General features: G+C 40.0%; 1 protein-coding gene across 1 annotated transcript; it reads left to right on the forward strand.

Annotated features, from left to right (window-relative positions):
* The first annotated feature begins 999 nt into the window (after nucleotides 1–999).
* On the forward strand, nucleotides 1,000–18,032 carry LOC130430155 (protocadherin Fat 4-like). The gene is given in 24 exon segments (XM_056759142.1): nucleotides 1,000–1,105; nucleotides 1,608–1,730; nucleotides 1,808–1,963; nucleotides 2,129–2,270; nucleotides 2,774–2,946; nucleotides 3,040–3,168; nucleotides 3,267–3,452; nucleotides 3,535–3,595; nucleotides 3,598–3,772; nucleotides 3,874–4,019; nucleotides 4,099–4,323; nucleotides 4,422–4,579; nucleotides 4,674–4,710; nucleotides 5,113–5,254; nucleotides 12,915–12,972; nucleotides 13,961–14,099; nucleotides 14,187–14,359; nucleotides 14,453–14,581; nucleotides 14,680–14,865; nucleotides 14,949–15,193; nucleotides 15,293–15,438; nucleotides 15,518–15,730; nucleotides 16,993–17,210; nucleotides 17,476–18,032. Coding segments are annotated over 24 exon segments (3,438 nt in total). The 5' UTR covers nucleotides 1,000–1,054; the 3' UTR covers nucleotides 17,503–18,032.
* The last annotated feature ends 563 nt before the right edge of the window (nucleotides 18,033–18,595 follow it).

Consider the following 18,595-nt stretch of genomic DNA (forward strand, 5'->3'; position numbering starts at 1 on the left):
GTAACCTGTACATTTATACTTAGGTATGTGCAATCCCCTGGGATCGAACCCACGTTGTTAACGCAATGCTCTTCTACTAAATCCCCAAAAGTGAGTAAAATCCACAAGTTAAGCAAGTAACATGGCAGGGAGATAAAAAGCGTAACAACAACAACGATTGACACAACTGAACAAAGGGGCATTATAGAGTACATACAGAAGAAAAGAAACATGAAATAAGACACAGATGAAACCAGTTGCAATAATTATTATAAATAAAAATGGATTATATTTATTAAAAACTCTTCTACTTGTAGATGATGAATGTGTATTTTCTCCTATATTTCCATTTAAAAATATTTTTGTATGTCTCAAGATTATACCTGCATATAAGTCCTGGAATGAAAATGTTTGGGAATCGCTCCTATAAAACACAAGCAGAAACAGCACTATGGCGCCCTCAGGTGGCGAACCGAGGCGACGGCAACAGGACGTGACACCTCATTCACAAAACATTTTGTCGTAGCACCATAATTTCTCCTAAACGGCAGTAAATGTAATAAGTGTGCAGTAATATGACCATCAGGTTTTTCCAAATACAAATAAATTTCAAGATTTCTAAAGATATTTGGAAGAATGTTATTAGCCGACAGTTCTGGGACATCATTGACTACCAGAGTAGACAAAACTAAAATGGTTAGTCAAAGGTGCCTCCTATGGGCACGGGATGATGACACAGAAGGGCACTTTGAAAAACAGTTTTTTGGTCCCCTACACCCTTCATCCCTTTGAGGGTAAACGCTTTGAAGGGCTTAGCGCATAGGGATGAACCCTTCGGAATGGAATGCAGGTACATAAATATTGTAGAACAGTATCATGTAGCCATGTTCACATAAAGACACAATGTTCAAAGTTTTTTGGGCCGTAATTCATATGCCCCACCCACTGACGGCTTATACCAAAATGATCGAAACCACATATGTATGTTGCGAAACTCTTGGAATTTAAGTTCCTTGCACAAACATCTTGCAGCAGCACACGCTTCACTCTCACAGAGAAAACACAGAGACTTCTCATGGAGGCAATGCTAACTGTACGACTGGGAGTTTTTATTTTCCTTATTCAGGTAGGATTCTATCCATCATAACAGGTTTCAAAACCTTTAAATAATGTATCGAAACATTGTATTGTAATGTAACATTGCTGCTAGAAGATTGCAACATTGTAACAATGTTTGAATAAGAACTATCTTAATCACATTTAAGTACAGAGATATTGCAAATATGTTGAAGATGCAGAAATGTTAACTTGCCGAGATTTTTGTCTTTTTTATAAGATAGTGACATTAAAGCAGGGGGTGCAGACTAGAATTCTGGGTTCCTCATGAGCAAACTGCTCTGCTGTTTCCCGAAACCATGTTCTAGCAGAGATTTGAACCCTTCTGGAATTTCACCAGACTTAAAAACAGAATTAGACACACCCCTTCTTAATGAAACTCCACCCTCTCAAATATGAAATGACTGACTCTAAGCAGCTCACATTCATTGACGGGTGTTTTATTATACAGAACAAGTTAAATAGCAAAAGGTTAATATGTCACATTTAAGACTTCACTTATTATTGATCAGGCACTCTCGTGTGGGTTTGCGGAAGAGTTTGCAGGACTAAAGAGAGCAAAGAGAGGTTGGATTATTCCACCTTTCAATGAGCCTGAGAACAGCAGAGGTCCTTTCCCAAAACAGCTTTCTCAGGTAAGTGAACATCATCATAATGACTTTTGTCATTAAACAGGGTTTGTGTTAATGAGTTTGTGTGTTTCTGTCATTAGATCAAGTCAGATTATGCTTCAGAAACTACAATGACGTACAGTATCACAGGTGAAGGGGCAGATCAGCCACCGGTGGGCCTTTTCATATGTAACAGAGTTACAGGGTTTATTTCAGTGACACAGCCGCTCGACAGAGAGAAAAAATCTTTCTATCAAGTAAGTTTATTTACTTTAAACCTTGTTCATGATCAGATGATTTCAAATGCTACTACACAACATTCAGAACATTTTAGATTAAAAACGAATGAGTTCTTTGAATGTTTTTGTCTTGTTTGCTGGCAGTCTTCAGTTTTTTGACTATAAACATGCTTCTGTCTTCAGCTCATAGCTTATGCTATTGGAGAAGGAAACATAAGAGAGAAGCCAATGGATATCATCATCAATGTGATTGACCAGAATGACAATAGGCCCGTGTTTACTCAAAATCCTTTCAATGGACATGTTCATGATGCCGCTCCAAAGGGTAGGTGACTTATGAAGTTTCTTTCATGAAAAGAATCCTAATGTTTCATCCAATGTCTTGTTTATGGTCATCAAGTTAACATGTAAAATTAGATTTTAGTCTTTAATCCTACTATGGGATTCAACGGTGACTCAAAACGGCTTCAGTTTTGTTCAGCACAACAAAGAAATGTATACAGGTTTGTAACAACTGGACGGTGAACAAATGATGTCATCATTTTTGGGTGATCTATTCCTTTAGGGTTTTTTCTGCTGGAGACACTGAGCCGTCACACAGGAGTCGTGCGTTCTTTATAACCACAGGACAAATTTTAAATGATATTTTTACTAAGGTCCTCTTCACACATACCAAAAACATAATGCGTGACCTTGTGATAATTCTGAATAATAATTTTTATAGTTTTAAGATTCTGTTTTGTATAAAATCGTTGCATTAACTACAGACAATAGTTGGTTGAGATGGCTTCTTTAAATTACACCACTTGTATTTCCCAATCTTTGAAGATTATGAGTTTATGAAGGTCACAGCCACTGATGCAGATAATCCAGAAACTGATAACGCTGATGTCAGATACTCAATTATCAGACAAGATCCTCTATTACCAAAACCAAATATGTTTGATATCAACACCATAACTGGAGGGATTCGTGTCATTGAAGAGGGTCTGGATAGAAAGGTGAGAAATTAATTAATTTGATGACTGTATCTTTAAGTGTTGTTGAATGAGTTGATGAAAGAGAAACTCACATGTGAACATCTTCTCTTTCAGAAATACCCCACATATACTTTAGTAATTCAGGCTGCAGATATGCAAGGAAAAGGTTTGAGAACGATGGGCAAGGCTGTTATTACTGTCACAGACATCAATGATAACGCACCTCAGTTTGAACAAACCATGGTAACGTACACTCATCTGAATCTGATGTACACAATTGTGTTCTATTACACAGTTTACAGATGAAGATATTTTACCTTTTAAGTATTTTATGTCTTTAGTATGAAGCATCTGTCCCAGAGAATCAAGTTTGTGCTGAAGTTGTCAAGCTCACAGTTACTGATGGAGATGATCCCGGATCATCCGCCTGGTCAACAAAATATAAGATTATAAATGGTGATAAAGGAGGATTTTTCAAGGTCAGTACTGGACCCAGTCAGCTCGAGGGAATCATCACCACTGTGAAGGTACAGAATGATGCTCATAAAGTTGAGAAACAATCGTTTGTGGTGATCTGCCAAAACTTACTGTGTGTTCTTGTCCATACAGCCACTGGATTATGAAAAGACCAAACAGTTCATTCTGTCTGTGATTGTTGAGAACGTCGTTGTCGCGCTTTGCCCACATCAACTGCCACAGTCACTGTCAATGTGGAGGATGTGAATGATCCTCCAGAATTCAAACCAAAAGAGAAAATAATTTACAAACGTGAAGATCTGGCTGTTGATTCTGAGTTGGTGACTTATACAGCCGTTGATCCAGACACTGCCAGATCACAGAAGATTATGTAAGAAGACTTTCAAATGTTCTTTTTTAATGATTGTCTAAATTGACGCAAAGTTTGTCTTGGCTATTTCATTTTCATATGCATAATCTGTTTTCCTCCAGTTATAAAATGGGCAGTGATCCCTCCGGCTGGTTTAATATTGTTAAAGAAACCGGAGTGATCAAAGTCAAGAAGCAAATGGACAGAGAATCTGGTTTGGTCACAGATGGCAAATACAAAGCTCTCTTTCTGGCTGTTGATGATGATGGTAAATTGGGTTTCTTTTGTTTGGGGGCTTGATGTGGATAATATTGTTTCTTTTCTAATAAGTTTGTACTTGTGTGCAGATAAAGCACCAGCGACTGGCACAGGAACTCTGATCGTCCAGCTGGAGGATGTGAATGACAACCCTCCCTTTATTATTGAAAGAGAAATAAAGATGTGTAATCATGAGGCGCATCCAGTTCTCCTCACTGTTAAAGATAAAGATGCGCATCCTTATGCTGGCCCCTTCAGTGTTGAGCCTCAAGAAGAAACCCAGAAAAACTGGACTGCCAAGATGAATGATGAGTGTAAGAGTTGACCAACATTTACTAGAGAAATGAGCGTTAAATGTCATGCTTTTCTAGTTGATGTGTCTGTTCTGATGGTCATAACGTGCTTGTTTCAGCAACCCACATAGAGCTGATGCTCAGTGCAACACTGGAGCCCGGCATCTACAATGTCATCCTGAGAGTTTTGGATCAGGCGGGCCTGTTTCAGGACAACACGATAAGAGCGATTGTATGTGACTGCAGCGGAGATGATGTCATATGCAGTGAGACCATGGTAATATATGAAAATTCATTCAATCATATTTTTATATGTACTAATTGAAGTTCACAAAGTTTTGAAAAAAAACAAAATGTGTTTTTGCATTCAGCCCCTGGACATCGAGGAGAACAAGCCGTACTGGTTCTGTCTGTAATCGTACAGAATGAAGATCTTTTTTTCAGTCCTTTGCCCACATTCACTGACACTAATCCAAACATTTCTTACTTTGTAGTGCTATTGCTTTTTGACGGTGGTTTGTTAGATTCTGATCAGCTCCTGCCAAATAAAAACTTTTAAATATAATATTGTTTCCTATCAAATCCTCCCTTTTTATACCAAACATAAGTATTATGGACCACAATTATACACAACATTTATAAAACGCTTCCTTTTTCCCGTCTGATTGATGGCCATCAGCGGTGGAGTTGAAGACAACAGATCCCATCATTCCAAACTCCTTCTGTCATGGTAGACAAAGAGAGACTTAGGTGCGGGGTAAATCAAGATTTATTAATGAGCACAACAACAAAAATTGTCAAAAAAATTAGGCACCAAGGATAATCCTGCGTACAACGGGAATGATGCGTTCGTCGTGGAGGAAGAGTCCACTGTGAGAGTCTTAGAGATTCCACGGGAGAAATGCCATAGAGATCTGGGCCCGGGGAGTATTCTCAACCCGGGACTCACAACGTGAGAGATTCTGACGATCCCCGTGAAGGGTGCAGTCCTGAGTCCACAGGGATGGTTCCTGGTGAATGAAGTGCTTGCAGTCCAGGACGACAACGGGAACTATAGTGGGAGTAATAGGAAGAGGTGACGAGACAGGGCAGCAGGAAAGCACAAAGTAAGATACGTGGTAACGTCTGTGACGTCGCTACGGCTACGGCAACGGCTACTGCTATGGCTATGGTCTAGACACGCTAGAACTAATTCAGTCTGAACTGACAGATAACACGCAACGTTCAGACAGAGAAAAAGAGCAACAGAGGGGTAATAAAGAGATTTCTACTGAGTGGAGATAGGTAGCAGGTGTGGAGCAATTACGGGCAATGAGAAAACCAAAAGGGAAATAGGCAACATGTGCAAGTGTGATAATAGATAAATCACCGATGAGGGGAAAGTTCTAACGGGGAAAGATGAGGGCTTGGTAAATGAAGTAGACACTGAGCGCGTGTGCAGCCGTCAAACATAGCATAATACACCTCCCGTGCCAGATAACACCTAGACAAGAACGGGATCATGACATCTTCACAGCGTCATCAAGCTACGCCATAGTTGTTGTTTTGATCGGGCGACTTCTAGCAGCGGTTTGTTCAAAATATAGCTTCAGCGCAAGTTCTGCCAGGAAGACTCAATCCTACATCCCTCACTACCAATCAACACCTAACCAATCACCTTCCATGATGGAACATAAAAGATCGCCACTTACCTCTTTCTACGACCGCCCCCAAAATCCTCCTCACCACCAGGAGGTCTCTGTCAATAAAACCCCAGGGGGGTTGGCTACGCCCCCGCCTTCATCTCAAGGCGGGAAGTGGAGGACTTCTTGGCCCTCTGGATGTGAGCCACAGACAGGGCCTACTCCAAAGACACCCAATATCCATCTTTACTATACTATCCATCTTTACTTATTGTAGTGGAGGAGGGGGGGCGAGACCGTGGGTCGAGAATCACGTAGGAGATCGGGAGCATATAAGAGAACGAGCAACCGGACCGTCGAAGAGAGAGGACCGGGCCCGAACATGTTTATGTTTGTATTTATGTTTTATACGCCGCCGTCGACTGTGAGGGGCGGCCGGCTGTCTTCTTACTTTTGATTATGTTTGATTAAATGTTTGCCGGTTCCCGTCTCCATCCTTCCCTACTTTGAATCTCTCTACATATATATTCTGTCTAATAAATGTTCAATACTCAACATTCGCCTCCCGAGTCTTTCTGGTAGGACTGTAGCTTTATGGACAAAATACATTGATGCAATTTCATGAACTTGTGTGTGATTGAAAAAGGGTTCTGTCAGGCTACCTGTATCCATAAAAAACACAAAGGTACATGGTACCCCTCTCATTCGACTAGTCTCATCGATCATCACCCCTTCCAGAACGCCCAGACACCTGGAAGTGGTGATCGATGATCAGCTCATGATTACGAATCATGTCGCCAGCACTACCCAGTCTTGTAGATTCATCCTCTACAACAGCGGTTCTCAATCCTGGTCCTCGCGACCCCCGCTCTGCATATTTTGTGTGCTTCTCCTACCGCTTCGGAGGTTTGTTTAATGCGCCCTTAAGAGCCCTACGAAGTAAACATCACTAGATATTCTGCCATAATTCCAGTTCAAAATAGGCATAATGTTGCACAAATCTCAAGATTACGGTTAAATAACCCTTCAATCTTCCATAGCAAATTTTGTCTGAATGAAGACGCTGCAGGCAGTAGTGATGCGCAAATTTGTGTTCTAAAGTTAACGTCATCCGATTTCATTTGTGTGCAGGGATTAAGGAGTAATGAACACAGTTAAGGAAAACGTCAATCGGAACGCAGTTCATTCATTAAACTCTCTTCTAATGAGCTAGATATTTAAATCAGGTGTGTTAAACAAGATACACAAAATATGCAGAGCGAGGGGGCGCGAGGACCAGGATTGAGAACCGCTGCTCTACAAGATCAAGAAAATGTGATCTTTCCGCATACTACGCAAGTCCTAGTCCAGGCTGTTATTCTGTCCAGCCTGAAGTATTGCAATGCACTATTGGCTGAACTTCCAGCTTCCACAACCAAACATCTACAGAAAAATCTAGATTGCAGTGGCAAGAGAAAACGTAGCTCCTCTCTTCATTAAGATAAATTGGCTCCCTGTAGTCGCTCGCATGAAATTCAAAGCTCTGCACCTGACCTTAAACACCACCACTGCTAAAGCACCGCTATATCTTTTCTCACTAATACAGACTTACATTTCAGGGAGCATTTCAGCATTTCAGGGAGGTATCCCGAAAGCAGAACCCCCTGCCGATCCCACCGCTCCCCCCCCAACAAAAAAAGGAGGCCAAGGATATATATCCCTAAAAGATATAAAAGCATAATATATAATTTCTACAGGTTATAGGCCTATGCAATTATTTGTTAATCATTAAAATATGTAGATTAATTTGACTATTTATATAAGCTGCTAATACTATTTATACTTTTATCCCAAGGGCCATCAAAGAACTGAACAATCATACACCCCTATCACAGTCAGCACAGTTGCACTTTATAGATAGGGACTTTATGCAATGGGACTTCAGTGTAATATTGGATGCCCTGTTATTGTTTTATAATCTTTATACTTTATTTATTGTGTGAGTGTGTATATGAAAGCGAGTATTTTTAGATGATGCACAAGCAAATTTCGTTGTATGGTACTACTGCACAATGACATAAAATTCTCTCTTTCTCTCTATCTATTATGTAAACTGCTTTTATTTATATTCCATTGCAATTTTAAATATGTCTAAGGTGTTTTCATGTAGCTAGTTGTTAGCCGACCTGAATAATATGCACATGAAATCAATTGAAACTTGATGAAGTCACCTCAACATGTCTTCTACAATCATTTAACCCACCATGGGCAATGCTGAAGTCGCTATTGCAAACTGTACAGCGTGCAAGACTGTCATTATTTTTCACTTTTATAAGACAGGGGTACACTTTCGTGTAGTCTCGGGTAAAATGTGTCTCATATTTTCGTATTTTGGGGCCCTCTGCCTATGCCACGGCGCTCTTGTTTCTAGCTATACTGAACTGAATATTCAGTTCGGGACTCGGGATGAGAGATAAAAGCCCGCCCACACGGACAAGTGATTGGTTGACTTACCGAAACAGGCCAATCAGGACGCTCTCTGTATTACCTGCGCTTCATGAGGCACACACGCAGACTAGCACACGCGCACGCACGCACACGCAAGGTCTCTCGCTCCCTCTTCCTTTCTGTCGTGCGCGCGCTACATGTGTTGAAGCACAGTCTCTGTCTCGCATGCGCGCTCTTGATCACTCGCTCTAGATTCCGGGATATTTTAACTCATTTGCGGGCATCAGGGAGCCGCTATCAATATGCGGGAGACTCCCGGAACTTCCGGGAGACTTGGGATGTCGCCCCTGCTAGATCCCTACACTCTGCCAATGAACAACATCTTGTGGTGCCTTCCCAAAATGGGAAAATCGATCTCACAATAACCTTCCACTTTTGTGGACTGATCTTCCTGCTGCAACAAGATCAGCAGATTCTGTGGCCATCTTTAAGAATCGGCTGAAAACACATCTCTCCGTCTACACCTGACTGTTTAGTTCTGACTTCTATTTCTTTTCTCTACTCTTTCTATCCAAAAACAGCATAGCTATGTATACTTTGGTAGGCTTTATGAGACCAGCTTTACTGCAACTATGTTTTTTGTTGTCCTTGTGTTGTGCCAATTGCTTCCATTGTTTACTTCACTTGTAAGTCGCTTTGGATTTTTATTTTTTTGTTTGTAAAAGTGAATCATACAAAAACAAATACAGTATGTATGTGTCATTTTCAGCACTGAAGGTCCAGTTACATCCATAAATGTACACATTCGCATCTGTGACAATGTGTTCAAGGGATCTGCTGTACTGTGTCACTAGATGGCAGTGTTATATTAAATGTCCACACTAGGCAGACTCAAAGGAATGATGTGAGGTAACGTTACAAGTTAAAAAAAAAATCTTTCTGTAGCCAAGTCTAACACTCAACTCAACTTTATTTATATAGCGCTTTTTACAATTTTCATTGTTACAAAGCAGCTGTACATGAGACACATTGAATACAAGTATGAATTCGAAAGCAGCCCCCCCCGGCCAGGCAGATAGTGCAAAACAATATGCAAACGGTAGTGAGGAACCCAAAACTCCCATCGAGAAAAAAAACCTCAGGGGAACCCGGGCCCAACCAGGGGATTCCAGTTCCCCTCTGGCAAAAGCTGCTGCCTCTGCACAAGCTCAACAGTGCTTGCACAACAAGGCTTAATAAAATATAAAAATTAAGGATTTAAGATTATCATTAACAATCTAATAGCATTTTAAATGTTGTAGGAAAAACAAAGTTGTCTCGTCCTTTATCCAGCTCTATCCTCTTAGCTCTTGTCAGGTCATCGCTTCCCATTCTCAGCTCTGCCATCAGGTCTGGGCATGGACTGCATCCTGCGGTAACCTTGGAACAAAGAGACAAGACTGGCTGAGAGTAGAGTACTGTTCTGCACTCTTTGATGTAACAAGTACATCATTTGTTGTTGGATGTGTTACTGGTTCCGGTTGATCTAAATAATGCAGCCTAAATCCTCTGAGGATTAATATTATGGAGGTATAGTGTATGCAAGATTAAAAAGATGAGTCTTTAGTCTAGATTTAAACTGACAGAGTGTGTCTGCCTCCCGGACCATGCAGGGAAGAATATTCCAAAGTTTGGAACACGGCTTGGTTTGTGCCCGCCATTAGACCATTAGGCCAGCAGCGGGTGAAAAGTAGAGATGGAAATCTATTCTGAGGAGTTGAAAATGGAGAGTTGATTTCAATGGTTGGAAATGATTCCATCATCGAAGAGCATCCCTGCGTTCCGATTCCAAGGGCTCATCCCTATGCCCTAAACCCGTCAAAGGGATTACCCTCCGGAGTTAGAACTTCAAAGGGTTTAAGGGTGTAGGGCACCAAACAACTTTCTTGACCCTTCTGCGTTATCATTCTGTTCCCATTAGGAGGCGCCGTCACCCACAAAGAATCAGTGGAAAGACTCCTGGGGGCCCAAAGTGTCCATCAGTTGTACCCAGTGGTGTAGTCTACGTGATATGCAGGTATAAGCCGTATACCCACTAGGAAAGTCAAAGGATTTCCGTATACCCACTTAAAAAACGTGAGGATACGTAACAACATCGTTTTGTGACAGAACTTTCATTCATAAATTCACCCCCTCTGTGTTGCGATTGCGAATCACTAACGCTTTTGAACCATTGGGGCTTCCGTGGCCTGTGACCTGACGTCACCTACCAAGGAAAAGCAGTTGCTTGGTGGTCTTTTTCGGCGCAAGTTTTAAATTCATCTCGAGTGTCTTTACATCGCAAGACTAACGTCATTCTGAATCTTGATTAGAAGATATGAAACAAAAGCAGACTCAAAGTACACTCTTTGAGTGTTTTCGGAAGCCTGCCCCTAAGGCTACAGCAGCTTTGGATGACACTTCAGCTGCAGCAGATGACACGATCGTTATAGAAACTGCAGAAAATGAGGCTGATGCTATCGTTAAGTTACCTGGTAAGTAAAGCTAGCATACAGTACATATTTTCATTAAGCTTAGCTGTAGGGGATTGTTGGTATATTGATTTTATCCAGAACTGGCTAACTTCACTACCGTTAGTGTGGTGGATCAATTAATACGGCAGAAGAGGGGAGATTGTGGTAAACAGAATAAAAATAGTATATCTCCTTATTTCAGATGATGAGAGAAATGAGAACCCCTGGCCAGCCTTGTGGAAAATGAGTGTCACCCGCCCCTCCCAACCGTGCGCAAGCGCTTAGGTTTCACTCACGGTCGAGCTGTTATCACGCGTCTGCCTATCAAAGATTGTCATGTCAGCGCAGGACCGGCGATCTCCTGCCACCCTTGCAGTGATCTGAATGGTGATGTGACTGAGTGTTCGTCCTGTGTTATCAACATTCCAATTTATTATAAACAACAGAAGACAGTCAGCCGATAAAACCTCTGCTCCAGGTACCATATTCATATAGTATCATCATTCTTAAAGGTATAGTTCACCCAAAAATGAAAATTGTAATAATTTCCTCACCCTCAAGTTGTCCCAAAACTGTATGAGTTTCTTTCTTCTGTTTAACACAAAAGAAGATATTTTGAAAATGTTGGTAATCAGACAGTTGGCAGCACCCATTGCAGTGGCGGAGCTAGAGTTTTTCACATGGGGTGTCCTGGGGGTGGCCAAGGCAACTTCAGGGGGTCTATAGACCATGATAGAAAGTCAGTGTGTAACCCTAACCTGGGGTTATAATAATTTACTTAACCTGGTGTTTGTAACGTGATTTGCATTAAAAAAGATGTATTCACATACTATGAATTGTCAGAGTCTCTATCTCGTAACACTTAGATTGTATGTACTATGGAGTAACTTGGCTATATTTTTTTAGCCCTTTATGATATGTAAAAAGGCTATTTGCAATTGAGGTAATCTTTTGAGTGTCACGACTGTCTTGTGATCAAATCATGAAGAAGCGTTTGATAGGTAACTCCGTTACGGATATACAACATGAACTACGACTGACTTTATCTTCTCTTATGCATGTATGCGGCCTCAAGCCGTCCTGACTCTGTAGCCCCCTAGTGGGCAGGTGACATGTCCCATGTATAATACTCTGACATCTCACCTTTTCAGACAATTTGTTCCTTAGAATAAACATTAAGCATCAAGCAGAAAAATACGTCATCAACAGTTCATGTTGTATATCTCTAACGGAGTTCCAGGAGTCTAATAAAACTATAGTACCTATCAAACGCCTCTTCATGATTTGATCACAAGACAACGACCAGATAAATAGCTTAAGAATTTCAAAGTTAGCTTAACATTAAAACACTGGTGGTGGCTGTAGCTGACGTAAGCTACATTAAGTAAACAGGCAAATAGTGTAATGTATTGGCACTGCACTGTTTATGTGTATATAACTAGCACAAATGTAACGTTAAACATAATGTTAAGGCTAAATCGCGATCTCTCTTATCTGATTAACCCTTCTAGCGGCAACATTCATGTTTACTCATACAGCGACTTGGAATGCGAATCCCGACGACTAGTCTTAAAACTAACCTTATATGCGAAATGTCCTTATTTTCCTGTTACTCGCATCACTTGATTAATTTGAAAGCTGCGAGCGGCACTAGACGCTTTTTCAGCGAGTGGTGAAATTAGATGTCAATCATCATTAAACTGCCCAATAAAATTTGGACACCCAGGACACCCCTCTGGCTCCGCCTCTGACCCATTGACTTCCACAGTACGAAAAAATATAGACTATGAAAGTCAATGGGTGCTGCCAACTGTCTGATTACCAACATTCTCAGTACTCTTGTGTTAACACAAGAAGAAAGAAACTCATACAGTTTTGGGACAACTTGAGGGTGAGGAAATTATAACAATTTTCATTTTTGGGTGAACTATACCTTTAAGAATGATGATACTATATGAATATGGTACCTGGAGCAGAGGTTTTATCAGCTGACTGTCCTCTGTTGTTTATAATAAATTGGAATGTTGATAACACATAAGCAGTCTTTAATAATGCTCTCAATTACATGTAGATGCGTACTTTATCCATTAGGGAGTGTGGTGGTGCCATGGGGTGTCGCTCTGGGATGGGTACGTATGAGGCTGGGAGGGGAAAAAAGCACAGTATACTCACTACAAAAAGCTAGACTACACCACTGGTTGTACCCTTCGAAATTCTTCATTCCGAAGGGCCCTTTGAAGTGGCCAGTTATGAGCACTTTGGTTAGGAACGACCCTTCAATATGGCAGCGATGATTTTTTTCACGCAAAGAATCATGTCACCCAAATTGACATATCTCTGTCTTTTTTTTACTTGTTAGAATATTTCAAACATTTCAGTAAAAATACTAAATCCGTTAAAAATGGTTAGGGCTGTTGTCCACAAAATAGAGGTGATACGAGGATCAGTGAACAACACCTAAGCATCGTGTCACATTAAGCAGTAAACTTTGAAGCCTTTAATGACAGAAATGTACATTTGTGTAAAGGTTCGGTCGGTGTTGCTGCTCAAAGTTACATCTGTGTTATACTTGTGGTAAATCAGATTAAATCAGGAAGTCTTTCAAAACTTCATTTCTGATCAAACTCATCCAGACATCATCAGTTCTGGGCCAAAATGCCATAGCAAAGTCTTTACTCTTATAATATACTACTGTAAATGTCAACATTATAAATTTGCCGTGACATTCAAGATATGAACTAGTGTACTCAGTTTCTCCTGAAGATATTTAATAAACCATTCACATTGGGTTGTACTTTTGTAAATTATGAAAAATAGCGCTCTTAACTTTAGCCTGTTACACGTCTGAATAATAGGCCACACCTTCAAACAGCTCACAGAAGCTCTTTTAGTTCCTTTCAGATCGGCAACATTCACACAGAAAACAGAGAGATTTTAGTGCTCCTAATGAAGACAATGATCGTTGTGCGATTGGGAATCATTGTTCTCTTTTTTCAGGTATATGCTATAAACATAAAACACTTCACATTTTAATGTTCTTTGGAAATCATTGTCGGATAAATATTTGCTATCTGTCATCGCAGAGGTGTTTGACACTTAACATGCACATGTCTTCAGCATGTAGGTTCTGCAGGACGATCTTTCTTATCATCGAGAATTTATAAAGTTAATATCCGTGTGATTGACCAGAATGATAATAAGCCTATATTTACTCAAAATCCCTTTAAAGGACATGTTTATGATGCCGCCACAAAAGGTAGGTGGTGTTCCTTTTCAATTGGTTTACAGGAAATAGAGGACTTGTGATTGTCATGGTATCATCTCATCCATCTTCTCTCTGAAGATTATGAGTTTATGAAGGTCACAGCCACTGATGCAGATGATCCAAATACTGATAACGGTGATGTCAGATACTCAATTATCAGACAAGATCCTCCATTACCAAAACCAAATATGTTTGATATCAACACCATAACTGGAGGGATTCGTGTCATTGAAGAAGGTCTGGATAGAAAGGTGAGAAATGAATTCATTTGATGACTGTATCTTAAAGTGTTGTTGAATGAGTTGATGAAAGAGAAACTCACATGTGAACATCTTCTCTTGCAGAAATACCCCACGTATACTTTAGTAATTCAGGCTGCAGATGTGAGAGGCACAGGTTTTTCATCGACAGGCACGGCTATTATTACTGTCACAGACAGCAATGATAACGCACCTCAGTTTGAACAAACCATGGTAACGTACATTCATCTGAATCTGATGTACACAATTGTGTTCTATTACACAGTTTACAGATGAAGATATTTTACCTTTTAAGTATTTTATGTCTTTAGTATGAAGCATCTGTCCCAGAGAATCAAGTTGGTGCTGAAGTTGTCAAGCTCACAGTTACTGATGGAGATGATCCCGGATCACCCGCCTGGTCAACAAAATATAAGATTATAAATGGTGATAAAGGAGGATTTTTCAATGTCAGTACTGGACCCAGTCAGCTCGAGGGAATCATCACCACTGTGAAGGTACAGAATGATGCTCATAATGTTGAGGAAACAATCGTTTGTGGTGATCTGCCATAACTTACTGTGTGTTCTTGTCCATACAGCCACTGGATTATGAAAAGACAAAACAGTTCATTCTGTCTGTGATTGTTGAGAACGAGGATCCGTTTGTCCGCGCTTTGCCCACATCAACTGCCACAGTCACTGTCAATGTGGAGGATGTGAATGATCCTCCAGAATTCAAACCAGAAGAGAAAATCATTTACAAACGTGAAGATCTGGCTGTTGATTCTGAATTAGTGATTTATACAGGCCTCGATCCAGACACTGCCAGATCACAGAAGTTGACGTAAGATTACTTTTACAAACAATTGTTTAATGATCAGTGCAGTTTTGTCCAGTTTACATTGTCTCCCTTCTCTGGTCTTTATCTGCATCATTCTTACAGGTATAGAATCGGCAATGATCCCGCCGGCTGGTTTAATATTGTTAAAGAAACTGGAGTGATCAAAATCAAGATGCAAATGGACAGAGAATCTGGTTTGGTCACAGATGGCAAATACAAAGCTCTCTTTCTGGCTGTTGATGATGATGGTAAGTTGGGTTTCTTTTGTTTGGGGGCTTGATGTGGATAATATTGTTTCTTTTCTAATAAGTTTGTACTTGTGTGCAGATAAAGCACCAGCGACTGGCACAGGAACTCTGATCGTCCAGCTGGAGGATGTGAATGACAACCCTCCCTTTATTAATGAAAGAGACATAAACATGTGTAATAGTGAAGCACGTCCTGCTGTCTTCTCCATCACAGATAAAGACGGACCGCCTCACGCCGGTCCATTTCGTGTCAACACTCGGGGAGAAACCCAGAAAAACTGGACTGCCAGCAGTGTTGTACCTGAACGCGTTCATTGAACGATAGTTCATGAACTCGTTCATATTTTGGGCGAACGTGAACTGAACGTGCTGTATTACTGCCTGATGAACGTTACTGTGAACTCGTTCATTCTGGTGTATGTGAACGCATGCTCTCTCAGGTTAACTTCGTTCAATAGGGTGCCAGATTTCTATAGAGCCTTCCAGGCGAAATCCCGGCTAAAACACACCGTAAACGGGTCTTAATATGTAGCGGAAAAACACCCAATCTGGCAACACCAGCCACCAGCAGTGTCGCACCGCCGTCCGCCGCATGCCTGACGCGTCATCAAACAAAAAAAAGGCATGGAGGCGACAGCAGCATGTTGCAAGGAGTATGATCATTTAAAAGAATTTTATGACAAGGTCGGTGAGAATGGGAGAAATCTCACTTTTCTGTGCAAACTTTTTCCGCCGGCTTTCAAAAAGAAAATCTTAATTTCATACCTCAGCCTGGTTCCTACCTCAGTTTGTGTTAGTAGAATGGATTTGAGGGTTTTACTATTCATGTAACTTGTTTGTTGAACCTGCCTGGTATATTTTTCCAGGATTCCAATATTCTGTTTTAGCATGTGGACAATGGAAAATTATTAAAATTGAAAAACGTTTGCACCTTAATGATTACTGTCCTGTTTTTCTTTTAATAATTCCTCATTAAAAAAGACCATTCAAGCAGCACGTTTTTCCTCATGTTTTTGAGAATGTACTGTGAGGTTGAAAGCTGAAGCTGCTACTAGTGTGGAGTGAATGGACAGCAACAAAGCATTAAAGCAACAATGGGGAAATGCTGTCCCCTCAATGATAATGTAAACCCTGGTTGGATAAGGATTCAAAATTGGATATGAAGATGAAATCTTACGCATAGCTTCATTGTTAAAACTGATAAAATAATTGCTGTCTGTGATTCTACTGTATATGGGCTGTGGCAATAATTTTGAAAAATAATAGCTCGCATCAACATATGGAAAAGAAGAACTATGAACTAGTTCATTTTTGGAACTTAGTGAACTTAGTTCAAAATTTTGAAGTTTGAACTATGAACTGAACTAGTTCATTTTAAAATTTGTGAATTGAACTTTGAACTAGTTCATGTTGAACGTGAACTTTCCCAACGCTGACTGCCAGGATGAATGAAGAATGTAAGAGTTTTGACTAACATGTCTAGAGAAATGAGCTGGAAATAATGCTTTCCTAACTGGTGTGTGTGACCTGACGGGTTCAATCTTCTTGTTTTAGCAAACAAAATAGAGCTGATGCTCAAGAATACATTGGAACCCGGCATCTACAATGTCATCCTGAGAGTTTTTGATCAGGGCGACGAGTATCAGGACAACACGATTAAAGCTCAAGTGTGTGACTGCAAGGAGAAGAGTTTGTATGCAGAGAGAGAGAGACGACAGGGTTTCCGCTGTATGGAGTTCTCAGAAATGTCATTGGCATCTTGGTTCTGCTGTGTATGTATTTCCATTCATACTTTTACACTGATTTGCATTCTCTATTTAACTGAGTAACAGCAGCCTTTCCTTCAGTGACATTCTCGTTGCAAGGCCCATATCGAACTGTACAAAAACAGTGTGCCTCACAAACTAATGTTAGTAGCAGATCATGGACTTTAAGGGGAAATTGTTTGTCCCCTTTGGTTGGAAGTAAATGGTATACAAAGATTATGTAATCATAGTTGAATTGATTCACTGAATAATCTTCATGTTTCTATCACAGCGCTCATCCTGCTCATCGTGTTCATGAATAGGAAAAGCCACTGACTCTACTGAAGCGACTGTGAGTGACTGCAAGGCGATCAATGTCATATGCATTAAGACCATAGTAACATGTGCAAATTCTGTTTATTTTATCATTTGTCTTTTGAGTTAAGCATTTTCAGACTGTTAATCATTCATGATCGAATCACTAAATTACATGCTACACAATGTTAACAAATCTCGTAAAAAAAAAAAAATCTGGTAGCTTTGACGCCAGATATAAACCATAAATATTTTTTGCCTGTAAAATTACAGTTTTCCCCATTTTTGGTGTAAGTTTGCAGTCTTTTACTGTAATTATTTGTGTGAATGTTAAAATACTGTAAAATTCTTTTAAACTACAGATTTACATTACAAGTGGAAAATCTGTAAAAAAAATTGATTTGATTTTAACCTGCTTCCAAACATGCTCATAATCTGTTATATACCATAACGATCACTATTGAAACTTTGTTTTGTTGTTGTTATTTGATGGTGGTTTGTTAGGTTCTGAATTTAAACTCTAGAGGCACATTTCTTTTTTGAAGCATTGAAGGATGTATGTGTTCCATAACTCTCTGTTCACTGAGAGGAAGTTTTGACCTCTTCATACATTAGAGAATGTGCTTTTGAAAGTAACTCAAAACTGGTTTTACATGTTAACACTTCTATAACATTGCAAATAAAATGAATACAAAAAGTGTAAAGACATAACAGCTTCATGTTTGGGTGAAAACTGTAACAGACAAGTGTGATAAGAATCAACATCATCAGCATCTATAACCACTTCTGTTAATCAGATTCTCACGACAATCCCTCATTATCATGGGGACTTAGAAATAATGCAAAACTTTTATCTGCTACTTTGTATTTTAACCCATAAACGTACGCATCTGGGAAAAAAATTTTAGTTTGATTTTACAGTTGTGTTCAAAATTATTCAACCCCCACTGAAATTGATTGTTTTGGTCGGTTTGACATTGATCATTCAGTCATCCTGCTTACAATTAAATCAAAGAGGCACGTGTAGGTCAGACAAATATAACATAACATTTATAATGAAATAACCACAAATGTCTTTTCTGAGCTCACATCATTAT

This window comes from Triplophysa dalaica, chromosome 1, assembly GCF_015846415.1.
Source record: "Triplophysa dalaica isolate WHDGS20190420 chromosome 1, ASM1584641v1, whole genome shotgun sequence".
Classification (NCBI taxonomy): domain Eukaryota; kingdom Metazoa; phylum Chordata; class Actinopteri; order Cypriniformes; family Nemacheilidae; genus Triplophysa; species Triplophysa dalaica.